At 45.5% G+C, this 16,784-nt stretch overlaps 1 protein-coding gene across 1 annotated transcript in view; it reads right to left on the reverse strand.

Moving 5' to 3' along the window:
* Positions 1-647: 647 nt before the first annotated feature.
* The window catches only part of FA2H (fatty acid 2-hydroxylase), an 81,413-nt gene continuing 65,276 nt past the window's right edge, over positions 648-16,784 (reverse strand). The window contains exons 3-7 of the mRNA XM_090063416.1: positions 16,251-16,393; positions 14,032-14,138; positions 11,796-11,968; positions 10,983-11,235; positions 648-4,881 (exon numbers count right to left, since the gene is read on the reverse strand). Of these exons, the coding sequence (XP_089919542.1) occupies positions 4,802-4,881; positions 10,983-11,235; positions 11,796-11,968; positions 14,032-14,138; positions 16,251-16,393 (756 nt within the window). The 3' untranslated portion in view covers positions 648-4,801. The remainder of the gene's footprint in view (positions 4,882-10,982; positions 11,236-11,795; positions 11,969-14,031; positions 14,139-16,250; positions 16,394-16,784) is intronic.

Below are 16,784 nucleotides of genomic sequence, written 5' to 3' on the forward strand. Positions count from 1 at the left end.
GACAGCTCTTTATTTCTGTACAGTTCTCTACCCACAGGGGCTCTCCAGAAGTAGTCCTATCTGCACAGCACTAACATCACAGGTTAAGAGAGCCTCCTTCCAGTTGAACAATTAGCTGCATGGCTCTGGGCGAGTCCCCGGCCCACTACACAGTGCACCTGGCTGGGTGCCCACCCCACTGAAAGTGGAGAAGGTTTTCTGTATAGCAGACCTGAGTGGATCAGCAACTGCAGGGGGCCATGGGCAGAGGGCTGCTGCCCAACTCACAGTAACACCAAGTTTGTTTGGTTCGAGTCACCCCTTTGAAAATTATTAACTAGCAACCCTGCCGTGGCTACCCCAGGAAAAAGCATCAGTTGCCATTACTGGACATTACAACATTGCACCACACTTGTCAGAGTTTAATCCCAAGGCCAAGCAATAATCCCCTCTCCATGCTCCCCCTCCAACCCCACTGCACTGCAGCTAGCACACATAAGCCCGCTTCTTGGGCTGCAGTCAGTGACCACAGGGCTCAGTGCTCCAAGTAATCTTTGGGAAAGGAGCAGAGATGGAGGTGGAGTGATTCTTGAGCTAAATCCAGTGCTCTGTGAGAGCAGAGGTCCCATGTAGTACATGCACATGCAAACACACCCCTTTTTCTACACATTTGAGAAATAGTTTAATATATTTATAAATCGTCATGTTTACAGCTTTACATATAAACTTTATTCCAAACTTTTAAATATCTGAAGTAAACATCAGGAGGAGGAGGAAGGTCACAGGATCGAGAAAAAGGCATTTCTTAGCAGTTATGGTCATTGAAGTTTAGGTTTCAAATGGCTATTGCCTTCAATTAACACAGTAAATCTAGCAAAGCAATAGTGCACACTGGGTTAGAAAAAGGCTAGACAGAAGCCTGCAAGACCCGATTCCCCCTTTCCTCCCCAACTCAGTTGTGTGCCTCAGACACATCCACATTGGAAGTGGTGGAAGGGGAGAAGGTTTGGTTTTTAAAATGATTGGAGATAAAAGTCCTACTTAATTGCACAAGTGCAATATGAATCATGGCTTGGCGAAAGGGAAAGGAGTGCCAAGTATAACACAGGCTGCTATGGCCAGTTTCACAATAAGGGGGTGAGGGCATAAAAAAGGCACACCTCCTGTCTATTGTTCTGTGCTTAATCATTTGAAGGTTTTATGGCAACTGCATTAGCAGCATCTTCCACACTTTAGGTAGGGATTTTAACATGAGGAAAAACATCATGTGGCAATCTTTGAAAATAATGGCCCAGTCTTCCCACCGAAGTCTGTAGGATACCTTAGGACTGCATCTGACTGGTATATACACGTGACTCCATGACATAAAATGAGCACACCACAGTCAGGCCCAATAACAGTGCAAGTGCAGCCAGCCCATAAGGGAGATGTACATAAATATGTACATATACATGTCATACATGTACATAAACATGTACATCCCATATACATGGGATAGCTGCACATGAGTTGTTACTGGGTCTGCCTGTGGTACGCTCATTTAGTGTCATGGAGTGATGGCCAGAATGGGGAAAGGAAATGCAGCATATGGAGATGAGTTCAGGAAGAAGGCACTGAGGCATAAGAGGAAGGGGAATGGCAGAGGAATGTCTAGTGTTGCAGGGAACAGCAGGTGAGGAAGCAGGCCTCCAGCAGCACCACAGTCACCCAAAGGGGACCACAGGAATGGAAAGAGGAGGAACGGCTGAAGGCAGGGGACATCTGGCACTTCATCTACTGGGTGGCTGCTGTGCTGCCAAACCCTTTTATCAGTGGCATGATATGGTGAAAGCAAGAGGAGGAGCTCAACACAGCACCTGTGGGCAGCGTGGCTCATAGTGAGCAAAACCAAGAGTTCCCAGGACTGCCCTACTGCATTGGGAAGCAGCAGTATCAGACACCAGCTACTGAACAGCAGGCCCCAAAACAGCTGCTAGACCCCACTCACATGTAGTCCACCTGACACATGGCCAGCAGCATTATATGGTCACTGGAGCATTTGCAAAGAAAGCACAGGGCATCCTTGTGACTGAAACACCAGGGCCACAGAAGAAGGATGAAGCCAGATGATTCTTCATTAGGCAGCAAGGGATTCATGCAGAGCAGCATGCTAAAGACAAGTCCAGGTATGTAGAACCAGTTCCAAGACATCCTTGTCTAGCTAGCAAAGTTGCAGTCACCATTCCCTGCTCTAGACCAGGGAGCCCATCCCTAGGAGCACCTTCTGTTTACCCCACCCACCTTCAGGGAAAGAGCTGACAAAGCAGCCAGTCAGATAGCAAAGGAGAGTCCAGGGAAAGACAGAAATTACAAAGCAGCAGTATAATTTACCTCTTATGCAAGGTGACTGGTGAGTCCAGAGCTGTGCCACCAGACTGACTGGCCCCTGGGGAATCTTAACTCCCTGCCAGTGTTCCCTCTGCTTTTGAATTCAGCATTTGGCACCAGGAACCAAGCTCAAGCACTGGGAAAATGGAGGCAGAAGGTCATAGTACTCCCATCTCCAACAGCGCATTCCAGTGCTGTATCTTCTTGCTCTGCATACCATGCCCTCTTGCATTAGGGCCTGGGAATGAACCAGGCCCTGGAATTTGTCAGCCTCAAGAAGCTGCCAGAAAAAGGGCATAGACATTCTGAAGCCCAGAGGACAACCCCAAAAGCTGATACAACTGGTAAACTTCACTAAATGGATTCTGTTCCCGGGAGACTCTTGGGCTCCATTCACTGTAGCACCGTCCTGGTTAGTGTGGACACCAGCTTCCTTTGTTCTGGTCGCACCCAAGGATAAGCAGCTGGCATCTGGTATGGTGGGAATGAGATCAGACACCATCTACTTCTTCCCCAAGCAAAGCATGTTGACAGAAAGAAGCAGTTTGGGCCGTAGCAGATGCCAGAGTCCTTCTCCTCTCCCCCAGCCCACCTAGTATTGCTGTAGGCACCACTCACCAAATGCAGCATTTAAGGACCATTGCCTTACCAGGAAGAAGCAGGGTTTGTGCTAGAGGATTCTGCCAGCTGGGTCTCTAACTGTGAGAGATGCACTGGGAAGAACCCCTGACTTGCACGCCATTATAACTGCCAAAATGTTCTGCTCTGCCGGGCTTGGAATAAGCTGTGTCAGGAAGCCCTGGCCCAGTTCTCCAATGGCAGGAACCGTTGCTGCAAAGGGAATGCTGAGTTCTCAGGAGTTTGAAACATTTTTTTTCTTACAAAGCAAAAGAAGTGAGGGGCACAGCCCCAAGCCAGGAAGGGCAGAAAGAAGCAGCAAACCAAGCTCCTGTGTCCCTCTGTGCACTGGGGGCTGGGTACAGGCGAGTGATGCAGCTCCAGATTCAGCACACCTCCACTTCCAATGTCCTGCTGTGCTGGAAGAGATCCGACACCAGGTCAGACACCAGGTCAGCTGCACTAACCCCTATGCCCATTCTGTACCTGTTGCAGAAACACACTAGATGCAACTAAGTCATGACCAGGGCAGCCTGCAGGATCTGGGCTGCCATAGCATGCTTGTATGGGCTATCATGCACAGAGCAGGCAGCACCCTGTAAGAACTGGCAGAGCGATGGTTTTCATCAGTGCCATGGTTTATGTATTATCCTGGACATGATGTGTGGCAAGAACCAGCCCAACAGACTAGTCTGGGAGAGATGGGGATCTGTACAAGAGTCACTAAAAACAAGAAATCCATATCAGCAGCATGGGCTCTTTGGTAGGGAAGGAGGTTCTCTCTACATGTCTAAGGCACTGGGGGCCAAGGGCAATGATCCTGCAGTATCATTGCCACTACATTCATACACAGCTTCAACTCCCTGGCTGGGTGACCCACTGCAGAGCACAGCCTCATAAGGGTGATGTGACAAGTCATCATTTTTCAGTGTGTTTTCCCGTATTTTTAATAAAAGCCCCAGAAGCAGGACTACTTATGGGATTTTGGAGAGATTGTATTCATGCTCTTCCAACTACTTCAAAGACTTTCTGGACAGGCAAAGTCTCCTGAACAACCAATAGGCTGCATCTGGTTACTGCCAAGTTTCCCCAAAGTGCCCCTGTCCCTTTTTCCCCACCTTGGATAGAAAAGTCTGGTCCAGAGAGACTATAGGTCCCAGCACACACAGTTCCACCTCTACCTGATCAGCACTATGTAGCCAGACATCAGCTCAGAAGACAGGGCTCTGAGGGATCAGATTGAAGTTTCCATATACCGCAGCTCTGTGTGGTAAATGGACTCTCTCCTCCACTGCACTTCCTGGGAATTGCAGATGCAGCCCTCAGCTGTGTTGTTTTTCTCATCCCACCAGTACACACACTGCTCTCCCCTCGTATACTTGTTGAAGTGCTCAGACCAAAGTAACCCACAGCATTTGCAAAGCAGCCCCTCCAGGTACTTCCTTTCTTGTGTTGGTCCCTGCAAAAACCAGGTCACTTCAAAGCAAATGGCATGGTTGCCTTTCAGACACCTGTCTGAGACTGCTTTGCAGTTTCCTCTGAGTAAATACAGTGCCTCTCAGCCAGCAAGCTGTGCTACTGCCATGGGCCTGACACTAAGTAACATAAGCAGGCCCACAAAAGCCAACACTGGACCCACTCCCCTGCCCCACATACACCCACTCTTCATAAGCAAATAGGCTTCAAATCCCTCTCATACAGCTTTGCAGTGCTGACAGCTCCCTCTGTAGTCTGGATAGTCATTCAGACTGCAAGAAGGATGAAAGGAAGGAAGGAAAGAAGGAAGACCAGTGCACTAGAGCTGTGGGAGCCAGATGCCAAACATGGAGCAGGGTGGTTAATCTTCTTTCTCAAAGGTTTCCTCTGGGATTAGTGTTCGAAATGGACAATCCCAAAACTTGGTTGTGATGCCAAAGCCTGTGGGAAAGACAGAGAACCATATGAGTGGGAATTTGACTGAGAACTTCTGCAGCCACCTACCCAAGTACTTGTATGCCCTTATCATTACAGTGTCAGATACTTCACAGTCACTAATGAATCCTCACGACATCCCAAGAGAAGGCAACTACAGGTAGGAATCGGAAGCCTGAGTTCCATCAAATTGATTGGTCCATGGTCCTAAGCTGGGCATACTGCAACCTCACCATGCACTCAAATTCTCACTTCAGTACAGGGCCTTCCACCTTTACAGGTCAGTGTAAGTTACCCATAGGGGAACTTCTGTTTATCTGCACTGATGACAGTGGCTATCTAGGCATAGCCCTTTTCTCCTAAGAAACTGGAAAAGGGTGAGCTAAGCTACAGGCTCAGAGGAACACGTCACATTGGGTCTACCATGTCTGGGTAAGGGGACCCCAGGTTCTAGCCAAGATACCAGACAAAACTCTCTTGATCTTGATCAACACCTTTGGGGAAGAGAGAAGTAGCTCAGGCATGGGCACTGCTCAGCACCACAGCAAGGTCTTTAAGCTGGGCTAGCCTGCAGCTTGTCAAGTCAAAACCAGGAGGAGACCCAAAGGGAAAATGTGCACATTCTCTTGAAGCAGCACCATGTGCCAAAATCTAAGTTGTTACTTAATTACTCTAAAAGCTCCTGCTTGACTTCTGTCCTTATAGGGTAAAAGCCAAATCTCCACTGTAGTGATTGGTGCTCAGTGTGCTGTGAATTCCTTGAGGGCCATACTCTGATTCCTATAGCTTGAACTATCCCTCTCATCACTGCTGAGTTGGTTGGGATGTCCCACTTCCACCCAGAAGCTCTCCACCTTAGTCCTGCTGCTCTCTTCAGTCACACAAAGCAAACTCCTGGAGCTGTATCAGCAGCTTCTCCAGTTGCTTTTGTGAGCCCAGTAATTGGCCTGGAGTAATCCCCAGCCAACTTCTCTGTCTTTGAGGGCAGAGAACTCCTTTGGCTGAACACCACCTCCAGCTCACCAATGAAAATCCAACTCCCTGCAGCCGTTCTGCTCCTATAGAGTCTCCCATGGAATCTGACATCTCTTGCCAAACATTGCTAAAGGGGCAGGCCTATGCCATCCCACAGACACCCCCCTATTTGCCTGGAGACACCACTCAGTTCTCCAAGCCTGGGTGGAAAAGGCTTTTCTGGAAAGCTTCATATCTGCTGCTTAAGGTATATTTACTTGAGTGACAATATAGCTTAGGAAAGTTAAATATTCCCTTTGTGCCTCAGTATCAAATGGAAATAAGCTGACATCTCCAGCTAGTAGTCAATCTGTACATGAAATCTAACTCTGCAACTAAATCCTGAAGGCAGCTCAGTTACTGCATCCTTGCTGCATAATTAAAAAAAAGGAGTTGCCAAGATCTAGGGGCCAGTCAGAAACTGCTAGTTAGGAACTACATGAATGAAGTTCACAGATTTCACCCTACCTTTGACTTCTGTCGCACCATTAACCCAGATGGTTCATTAAAAGCTTTACTTAAGTAAAGGATTGCAAAAGACATAATTATGGGTAGGGGGTCTACTTAGTTTGCAGTTTTGCGGAAAATGCAAAAAATGGCACTGTCCACAATCACCAGGAAATACTGCACTAACTGCGATTTTCTGCAAAATCAAGCTAATCCTTCCCCAGTGTATTAGTCATATAAGACACTGTTTTAGAATGTCCCAATAATTACCATAATACAAAGACAATGTGACAATCACTACAGCCATAAATCATGTGATTGGGAGTTACTGTCTCAGCTAGTGACATAGACTAACTGAAGGAGCCAGTCAGTGAAATTAAATTGTTTCTATTAAGGTTAGCATTAATTCATATTTCTAAAATTTTGTAGAACTCTACATATAATAATAAATTATGATGACATATGTTACAATTTATATTATATATAGATTTATAATATGTTTAAATTTAGATTTAAAATTTAATATGATAAGCTATACGATACAATTTACTTTCCATGGAATTTGGAGATGCCTCTCTGCCAATCAGTGGCAAGGGGCAGGGCTGCCAGGAAATGCCCATGAAGTCAGAAATTTGTGCCACAACCAAGCTGCAAAAATTACTTGGTCTCCCTGAAAGTTAAGTAGACCCCTAGTTATGGGTAACACTAGCAATCCTTGAAAGGTATTTCATACATATTTCATAGACATTTGGGCTGGAAGGAACCCCGAAGGATTATTGAGTCCAGCCCCCTGCCCCAGGGGCAGGAAGTCAGCAGGGATCAAAGGATCCCAGCAAGATAAGCATCCAAATGTATCTTGAAGTGTGTCTGTTCCAAACCTTGGGGGCTCAGACAGTAAAGAAGTTCTTCCTTATGTCCAGCCTGAATCGGTCGTGGTGGAGTTTGTGACCATTCAACCTCGTCATCCCTTGGGGCGCTCTGGCAAACAAACGTTCCCCCAGATCCTGGTGGTCACCCCTGATAAACTTATAGGTGGCCATCAGATCACCCCTGAGCCTACGCTTTTCCAAGCTGAAGAATCCCATGGCTCTCAGTCTCTCATCATAAGGCCTGTTTTCCTGACCTCTGATCATGCACATGGCTCTCCTCTGCATCCTCTCAAGCTTCTCCACATCCTTTTTGAATTGTGGAGCCCAAAACTGGATGCAGTACTCCAGCTGCGGCCTCACCAAGGCCGAGTACAATGGGAGAATGACGTCCCGGGATTTGCTTGAGAAGCATCTATGGATGCAAGCTTGCTTTACTGGCTGCAGCATTGCATTGAAGGCTCATGTTCATCTTGTGGTCAATCATGACCCCCATGTCCCTTTCATCTGTAGTGCTAGCCAGCATAGCACTGCTAAGCCTATAAGCATGCTGCAGGTTTTTCCTCCCAAGGTGGAGAACCTTGCATTTTTCAGTGTTAAACACCATCAGGTTCTCATCCATCATTTCATGAGCCTGTCAAGATCTGCCTCGATCACTGTCCTGTCCTCAGGTGTGGATGCTTTACCCCAGAGTTTGGTGTCATCAGCAAACTTGGCCAGTCCGCTTCTGATACCAATGTCTACATTATTGATGAAGATGTTAAAAAGTATAGGCCCAAGGACAGAGCCTTGAGGGACCCCAATGGTCACAGCACACCACAATGATTGACTTTTGTCAACCACCACTCCCTGGGTCCTACCGCGGAGCCAATTCCCCAACCAGCAGATCATGGTGTGGTAGGCTGCAGCTGGCCAGTTTTGCCAAGAGGTGATCATGGGATACCAGATTGAAGGCTTTTTTCAAGTCAAGATATATGACATCAATCTCTTCCCTCTTGTCCAGGTGATAGGTCACAACCAAAGGTAGCAACCAAAGTTCCAGAGTTGGGGGTCAGGTAGCCCCTTGGCTCTTTACTTCCCCAAAACTTTTTCTCCTGGAAGCCCCTTCCCCCTTCTGTCAGACCCTGTTCTCCCCAGGCATGTAGAAGCGAGGAGCAAATTTAAAAGCAATAACCTTGAAATTAAACATGGCTGTAGCAATTTTCATATATTATCCATGCACTAAGTTTATTCAGAATTGATGCATGCTACCTTTTTTTTTTTTTTCAAACTGCAGCAAGTTTTACCATGGGTACTCCATAAACACACTTCTGAGCAACACTTTGGCTCCTAATTAACATGTAGTACAAAATATATGTGACAGTCCAAACCCAAAGGCTCATGATTTACCACAGTGTTCTTTGGGCTGGGCTCCACTAATCAACAGCATTTCAAGTCACAGTGACCCCACAACTCAGCACTGCTCAGTATGTGGTGAACTTCAGATATGCCCCCTCCCTCCCACCAAAAAAAAAAAGGATCTGCACCCTAAGCATCTCCCACTCATGACTGGAACTGGGTGTTCTTGTCACAAATCCTGGGATGCCCCAAAATTTTATATACAGATAAGGTGCAGGGCAACCCTGTCTTGCTTCACCTCATGGAGGGTGGGTCTACACTAATCATATGCAACAGGCTGAGAGAAGAGGCAAGAGAGATTCTTGCTGAACTATTCGTGGCCCCGTTTCATGTTTGCCAGGCATTTATTCCTGTTGGTGAAGAAACAGAAATAATTGGAGATGGGAAAGAAAGGTGAAACTCAACTGTGGGAGTGTAGCAGCCAAAATGTATGCAATACTGTGGCTCACTATGACATGAAAAAGAGCTGGCAGTGAGGGGAACTGCACTTAATGCATACCGCTATCCTTCTTTTTCAGATGGGCTTCATTAACCTATTCTTGTGGTATTGCATTGTGGCCTTTTGGCTAAGATGAAGTGAGGGTATCTGAAAACTACAACCTCTGGGCTTGGCCCGGCATGCAGAATACCTGCCAATGGATTTGGGAGCATCTGAAGTCCCAGGGTGAGGGTCTGGGATGAAGGATGCTCGCCAGTTGTAGTGCCATACATGGTATTTAGAATTATTGAGTTCTGTCTGATCAAATGATATGGTTTTTGGAACAACTGATTTCTACTCAATCAATGTGATTTGGAACTGATTTGGCTGATTTGACCTGGAATATGAAATATATTAATATAAAAAAAAATTCCCATTAGCATCTCAGGCTTTTGACTAAGATCACACCTAAGATCCACCAAGAAGAGGGTGTCAGGGCTGGCACTGGCCCTCCCAGTGCTGGCCCGTTTTGCAATACTTCCAGCCCCAGTGGTAGCTCCCTGTGAAGGGAACATCCACCTGTTTTTTGGGTTTTTTTAAAGGGTGTAAAAAGGTTTCTATCACCATGTTTTAAAGGGTGTAAAAAGGTTTCTATCACCATGTTTAACCAATGTGAGCCATCTGTTATATAGTCATGCTCAGTGTTGGATTCATTTGATCAGTTTCATAGGTGGTTTCCATTGCTGACCAAAGGCTGCTTTTGGCAGCAGTTTAACAATATGATGATTTTTTTTAGTGAGATTTCTTTGCATGAGATTATAAGACAAGGGGCTTTTCCCTCATGCTACTTGTGGGGGGGGGGGCCTAGTCTTGTAATTGAATAAATACAGTACTAAGTTTTCTGACATAAGTGAGAACTTCAAACTTGCACCAACAATTTTAAGCATGCATTTATACAGTACTTAATTGAGACTATGGGCATTTATACACATACTTTTATCTGCTCTGACACGCTGGAAATCCAGTGCATTGTAGAAGACTCGATTAATCAAGTCTGCGGAGCACAGGAGCTGACATGGTCAGAGCTGAATCAGGTGTATTTGCATAAATAGCAAAATGCATGTCAGCATGCAGAAAATGGCAGCGATGTGCTTTTGAACTAAAACACTTCTATGTGTTTTAGTTCAAATGCATGCTACCGCCATTTTCTCAGTGCTGAGGCACATTTTGCCATTTATGGACATTATGGATGCAGCACCAGGTGCTTTTCAAAGCGCCTCCCACTGAGGTGCATGCATGTGTAAAAATGCCCCAAATCAATGCACAGAATTAAAGTTTAGTAACCTGCCGTATGCACTGAAATTCTACAAGATGTCACATTTTTTTAAATTAAATATGAAATATCATTGAAATACCTCTGGAGTATGTGGAGCAAAACAAAAGAAGAATAGACTAACAAGTTCAAATTAGGCCTGCTGGCAGAAATAGAATTTAAGACCTATAATTTAATAATTGAGTGCCTAAAATTGGGTTGTGGTACACAGGCTTTGCAGTCACCAGCCCGATACTTCTTTTCAAGTCAGAGAGACTTTCACATTTGTATCAATTAATTTTCTGAATGCTGGAGCTACGTCATTTAGTTACATGGGAGATTCCTTTAGGCACCAAGGCCCATATGTAGCTTAAGCACTTTGGATTGAATATGGCAGTTAAGTTTTACAGTACCCATGAAGTTTTCACATACAGCTGTGAATTTATGGATGGCTGTGTAAGACTGGGGTTTAGGATGTAAGTATGGTGTGTGTACCACATATACACAGAGTTATGGATAATGTTGAGATGAACACTAGGCTGCAAAGCACACTGCTCCCCTGTCTGCTATGCCTACAAGCATCTACCAGAAAGCATTTATTCAGACACAAGCAGCTACCCCATGGTGACAGTTAAAAGAAGTGTAAGCATACCTAATTTCTGATGTTCAAAGTGGTGCTTCACATGATAAGTCTTCAGTCCATACAGGTAGCTGCCTTTCTTTGGTGATCCGTAGTGCAGGTAGTAATGAGTCATATCATAGGTGACATAACCAAACAGCCCCCCGGCAAACACAGAGAGGCCCACTGCCCAAGGAAGGATCAAAAGGAGGCAACAGCAGAAAAACGCAGCTACCAGTGATGCTGGCACAGGAGGGAAAACCAGGCGGGATCTGTCAAATGGTGACTGGAAGCAGAGAAGGACATAGGCAGTATGAATTCATGGTCAACACTCATTCACTCCACAACAAGCTCTGCCAAAGCTTCCAGGCATAACAGAGCTAAAAAGATGAGAAAGCAACTCAGGTGCTTGTTAAAAATGCTTCTTTAGCTTATTGAGGTTATACCCATTAGGACATATCCCTAAATGATGCAAATTAGCATAGCTCCTTTAAGCTCAGTGAACCAATACCAGTGTACAGCAGCTGAGAATTTACACCTATGTTCATGGAGCTGTACATTCAACTTATAGTAACAGCTCTGGTTAAGTCGTATCTTTTGATTACTTTTCAAGAATTGAGCTGAAGTGTCTGCAATTCCCCATTACAAGAAATGATAACATCCCAGGCACCTACTGCAATTCAGGGAATGAAACTCCTCAACTTTCTTTGGATTATTAATATTAAGACACCCACATTCCCACTTCTCCAAGTCAACACTGAGAAATTTAGTTTTTAAAAAATCAAGGTGAATCAGATCCAGACAGGGAATTCCACACATCTACAGGCAAAAGTATATCCTACTCACCTTATGATGCTGGCCATGCAACAAGAAATGTAGTGTGATGAGAAAATAGTTGCTAGCAGGTGGATTCATATGGAAGACAAAGCGATGGATGACATACTCCACAAAGGACCACAGGCCCATTCCCAGGATAAAGAGGAATGGGAAACAGTATTTGTGGACAGGAATGGAATACTCTACATAACAAGGAGACATGCAGCTGTCAGCATCCATGCATTGCTACCATATCCAGTAAACAAGACAGGTGACCTTGAAGACACATCACTTGATACAGCTTCATGCTTCTCATATTTATTATATTTCTCTTTAAGAAGGGCTAGATGCATTTATTTGATACGACCTTCTTGTATTTGGGTCTTTCCACTTCCAGGCTTTTTATTTAATAGATTTCATGGACATTAGGGCTGGAAGTGACCTTGCAAAATCACCATTCCTGTGAAAATCTACCTCAACAGCTGATGCTTGGCTCTACAGACCTGGGTCAGTATTTGGCTTGGCTGTTGCAACCATCTACTTTCTGTCAGCTCTTCCAAGTATTTTCAAAATGTCTTAGCCAAGACCTTCATGAGCTGCACTGACCACATCTCCCCCTTGTCAGATAATTTTGGTGATTTCTGTTCTCTTTCAGTATCAAGTTAAGGCTTACGCTTACACCAAAATCTGCCCAACTCCAACCTCTCTCACAAGCATTTCCTTATAATTCATTGAGGATTATCTGACAATTATGGCCTTCACTTGCTTCCAGATTACAGACATGCCCTGCACCAGAAAAATCACCACATATTCTGAATCTGTCTGCAAAGACAATTTGAAAGAACTATTTATATTGTGGCACCTTACAGCTAATAAAGAAAACCCCAGAACCACAACCTTAATCAAACAGCAAATCTATCTGCATCTATCCCTGCCATTTTCAATAACCTGCTTCTCTGTGTAGGGGAAGATCACATGTTTGCTTCTACCAGGCTGGATAATTTTGCCAGACTGATCTCTCTGTGGAAAGAGGGCTGCTTGGTAGAGTAAGTCAGTGGGAGAGCAGTTTTCCTGTGGGGATGGCTCAAATACACATTTGTGTTTTGTTCCCGTTAAGTTACTTTTCAGAAACCATGTTCCTTAGAGAGAGGACCCTTATAAGGGAAATAAGAGCCAGCCAGCATACCTAATGCTTGGTTTATGTAGAGCCTATCAGGTCTCCCACTAAGTGTAACTGGCTGCATTTCATACTTTTTACAACAAAAAATGCATGGACACCTTAGTTTCAATCTAGGATGTGACACTGGATGCCCTGACCCCATCACCACCCTTACAAAATGGCTAGTGTTAAAGCACCATCCTTTCAAATAGGTATTCTGCTTTTATTTTGCTCAAACCAATGTTCTGGCAGTTCCCATGGTGGAAGAAGTTCTTGTGTCTCCTTAACAGCATTCCCCCTCCCTCCTGATAATTTCTTGGAGACCCTCCATTAACAGCCAGTCAGCAGCAAGAGCCTGTGGGTTCCTTAGTTTGGTTTGGCTAGATATGTGTTCAGAGTACAATGATTTGCAGCTGTGTCAAAGAATGCCAAGGTCAATTGTGGATAATCTTCTCCATTTGTTTTTAAAACCATTCCAGACTGCGGAGACCATTTTATGTACTTAGGGAGTGAGGCCATTTGGAGCTGGATTTACAGCAAAGAAGTGTTGCCAAACTCAGCGTAAGGTACCAGTGTAGGACAGTAGTTCCTTATCAATATTTTGATAAATGTCTCACCTAAAAAGCAAATTCACACAAGAAGATGACAACAGACTATGCAGCCTACACTTCCAACAGCAGCCCCCACAGTAAGACCTCAGAAACCAAGTGAATTTAGGTCCAGGTCACAAACTGTACAATTAAGGGGAAAGCATGGGATGAGATTATAAACGAGGTCAGCCTTTAAATGAAGCACAGCCAACAATGAGAAAGAGGCCAAATGTTATTTCAATAGCTGGATATGAATGCAGAGTTAGTTCACTGCTATTCCAAGCAACAAACTGCATTTTATTTTGAAAAATGTACTGGGGGAAAGAAAAGCAAGCTAGTCATGCCTCCCTTTGTTCCCTCTCTCCTCCCATGCACCAATTTAGTGTCACCTTCACATTACAGGACAGCACAGGTCAACAAAGCCTGGTAGCAACTCATGGGGAAAACCTGCACTTAAAGGACCAAGCATGGTTCCCTTCCATTGATTTCTTAAAGACACAACAGTGGGATTAAATACCTGTTGTCAAAGAAGAGAAGAGCCTGGTGTTTCCCTGACCCAGAGAAGTGTAGCAGAGCCAGCTGACATACAGGACTACAGGTATCCAAACCACAATAACAATATACCTAGAGGATGGAAGAAACACATTAAAGAATGAGAAGTTTCTTGGTGCTCCAGTGGAAACTTAATTCAAGAACAGGGCACAAGTCACAAGAATATTTAAACACCTGCATCAGGGCTTCAGGCTGACAGAAGGTAAGATGACTGCTGCAGGGGAAACTTGGACAAGTATTGGCCACAAAACCCAACTGCTGACCACTTTACATGTGGTATCAGAGGTGTAACTGGTAAGGTTCATGCCCTGGGCTACACCTGCTGTGACAGGACTTCAAGAGTCACTGTGGATATTGTGGCTAGGGGCAGGTCTCTGGCAGTCTCACGCTGCTGCCAGGAGGTGGAGTTGGCACAGCCATCAGCTGGGGAGTTAAAAGAGCAGATGCCAAGCAAGACCCTGGCATTGCCCATATTGCAACTGCTGCCAAATTTTGTTGCAGTAACAAATTACTAAAGGTAAATTTTGCAGTGAAAAAATATGGGAGCAGCAGTAAGGAGGGAGCAACATTCAGTCGCTGTTCTGTTAAACCCCTGGCTGCTCCCTGCATCAGCACCTCAGGCAGCACTCTGGTAACCCCTCTAGTTCACATGTGGGATTTGTGTTATGATTGCCAACTCTGGAGTAGTTACACTATTGCCTGGCAGGCCTCAACAACCAAAATCCACCAGGAAGACATAGTAATCCAAGAAAAATATGCAAAAAAGTTTTGAGGCAGTCTTTCTGCACCTTAAAGCAGCAGTAACCAGCATGGGAACTTTTAGGTATTGCTAAACAAACGAGTACTATGAGGAAACTATAGCATTATGGTTTTATTATGTGGTCATAGATACTTGCATTCACATGGTTACCCTACAGCAAGTGCAAAAGGGCATCCCTGGGGTAAGAGCATACACACAGACTGTTACTAGGCCTGTTCAAAGCAGCTAGTATTCGCTCCAGATTCAGCTGATTTGGGGGACAGTGATTCAATTCAGTGATTCGAGCCCTCTGAAGCTCCGAGGCTGCTGCAGGAGCTGGTGAGTTCGGGTTTGTTTATTTTTTTTTTCATAGTTTCATAGTTTGTAGGGTTGGAAGAGACCTGAGCAGATCATCAAGTCCGACCCCCTGCCTTAGGAGGCGACCCCCTTTTCCTTAACGGGCTGGAGCTGGGGCAGGCATGGCAACCATGGCGGGGCTGGGAGACGGGGAGGTCGGGGGCTCGTGACAGAGCCCCCCATGCAGCGTGGGGCAGTGGGGAGCAGCAGGGATCACCCCCCCCACCTGGCAGCACCTGGTGAGTCAGGGCTTTTTTTTAAGCCACCAGGAGCTGGGGTGGGTGGGGCAGCCATGGGGGGGGAGGGCTGGGGGAGCAGGCAGGGGCTGGGGGCTGGCAGGGGTCCCCCCATGGTCCCCTCCCCCCTCCTCCAGCCTCCCCTCCCCCGCCCCCTACTTACCAGCTCCAAGTCCAACCCCAGCTCCCTGCTGCAGCTGGTAGAGACTGCCTGAATCATCAAAGATCTCTGAATCTTTTCCAAAGATTCGGAAAGCTTTGAATTGATTTGGACCTTTTTATTGGTCCCCTGACTCGATTCCAATTTGGAGATCTGGCCACCGAATCAGGTCACATCTCCTTCGAATCGAATCGGCACCTGAAGCTTCGCACAGCCATGATCCACAGCTGTAGAGTGTTATGGGAAAAGGAACACTAGTGGACTATAAAGCAAGTCCCATCCACTATCATTCCTTGACAAAGTAATTCTCCTTGTATTCATTGTAATCACTGTAGTACTGACTGGAAGGTGGTAAATGATGGAAGAAAGGTCTTCATGGTTCCAGCAAGTCACAGAGTTTGAATTACCCACTGGAAACTGTCTTGGTATCAGAGCTTCAGATTTCAGTACCCTGAATGCCTGCATACAACAGATTTCTCCAACCAGAACAGCAGAATCTGTCAGTGCTATGACAAAAGGTAGAGATGGACAGGAAAAGACCATCCAGATACAGACTTCCTATCCTTTCCCTGGGGATGCCATCTCTGGTCAACACCTATCCAAAGTTCTATTCTTGGATGCACCAAGCAGCACCTCCCTTGCAGACAGATGAGGCCAGAACAAGCTGCAGTGAGATATGTTTAGACACTTACCAGGCTGTTTTTGAGAAGGACTCTATGATATCTGAGTGGAATAAACGGATGGGTCGATCCACAGGTTGATGCACCCACTCATCATATTTCTCCCCCAGCTGACCCACCTGCCATAGAAGTGGTCTGTGCCAGTCCACAAGATCCTGGGGAGCAGAGAACAAGGTTTAAGGTCTCCTACAATCACATCCCTCATCTGTTTTACATTTCATGCCTTGCATAGTGCTTTTCTTTGTGTTACTGATATGTCCCCGTCTCACACAGAAGACCTGGATTAGCCAGGTCGTATGTATAGCCTACCCACGATTACTTGTCTGTTTTCTAAACAGCAACACCTCAAGCTCTTTACTCAGGCTCAAGGTAAAGACTGCTATATGCTAGGAAGCTTCCCTAACCACAGTGCTAAGAATCTCAGAGGTTATGCAAAATAAATAAATAAACAAATGCTAACAGCACACTTTCGAGCATGAGTATGAAACACTTTTTTAAGTGACAAAAAACATCATGTCACCAGAGATCAAAACACCCTTATGGTGG

Source organism: Crocodylus siamensis, chromosome 9, assembly GCF_052110815.1.
Source record: "Crocodylus siamensis isolate JL-2025a chromosome 9, ASM5211081v1, whole genome shotgun sequence".
In the NCBI taxonomy this organism is placed as follows: Eukaryota; Metazoa; Chordata; order Crocodylia; family Crocodylidae; genus Crocodylus; species Crocodylus siamensis.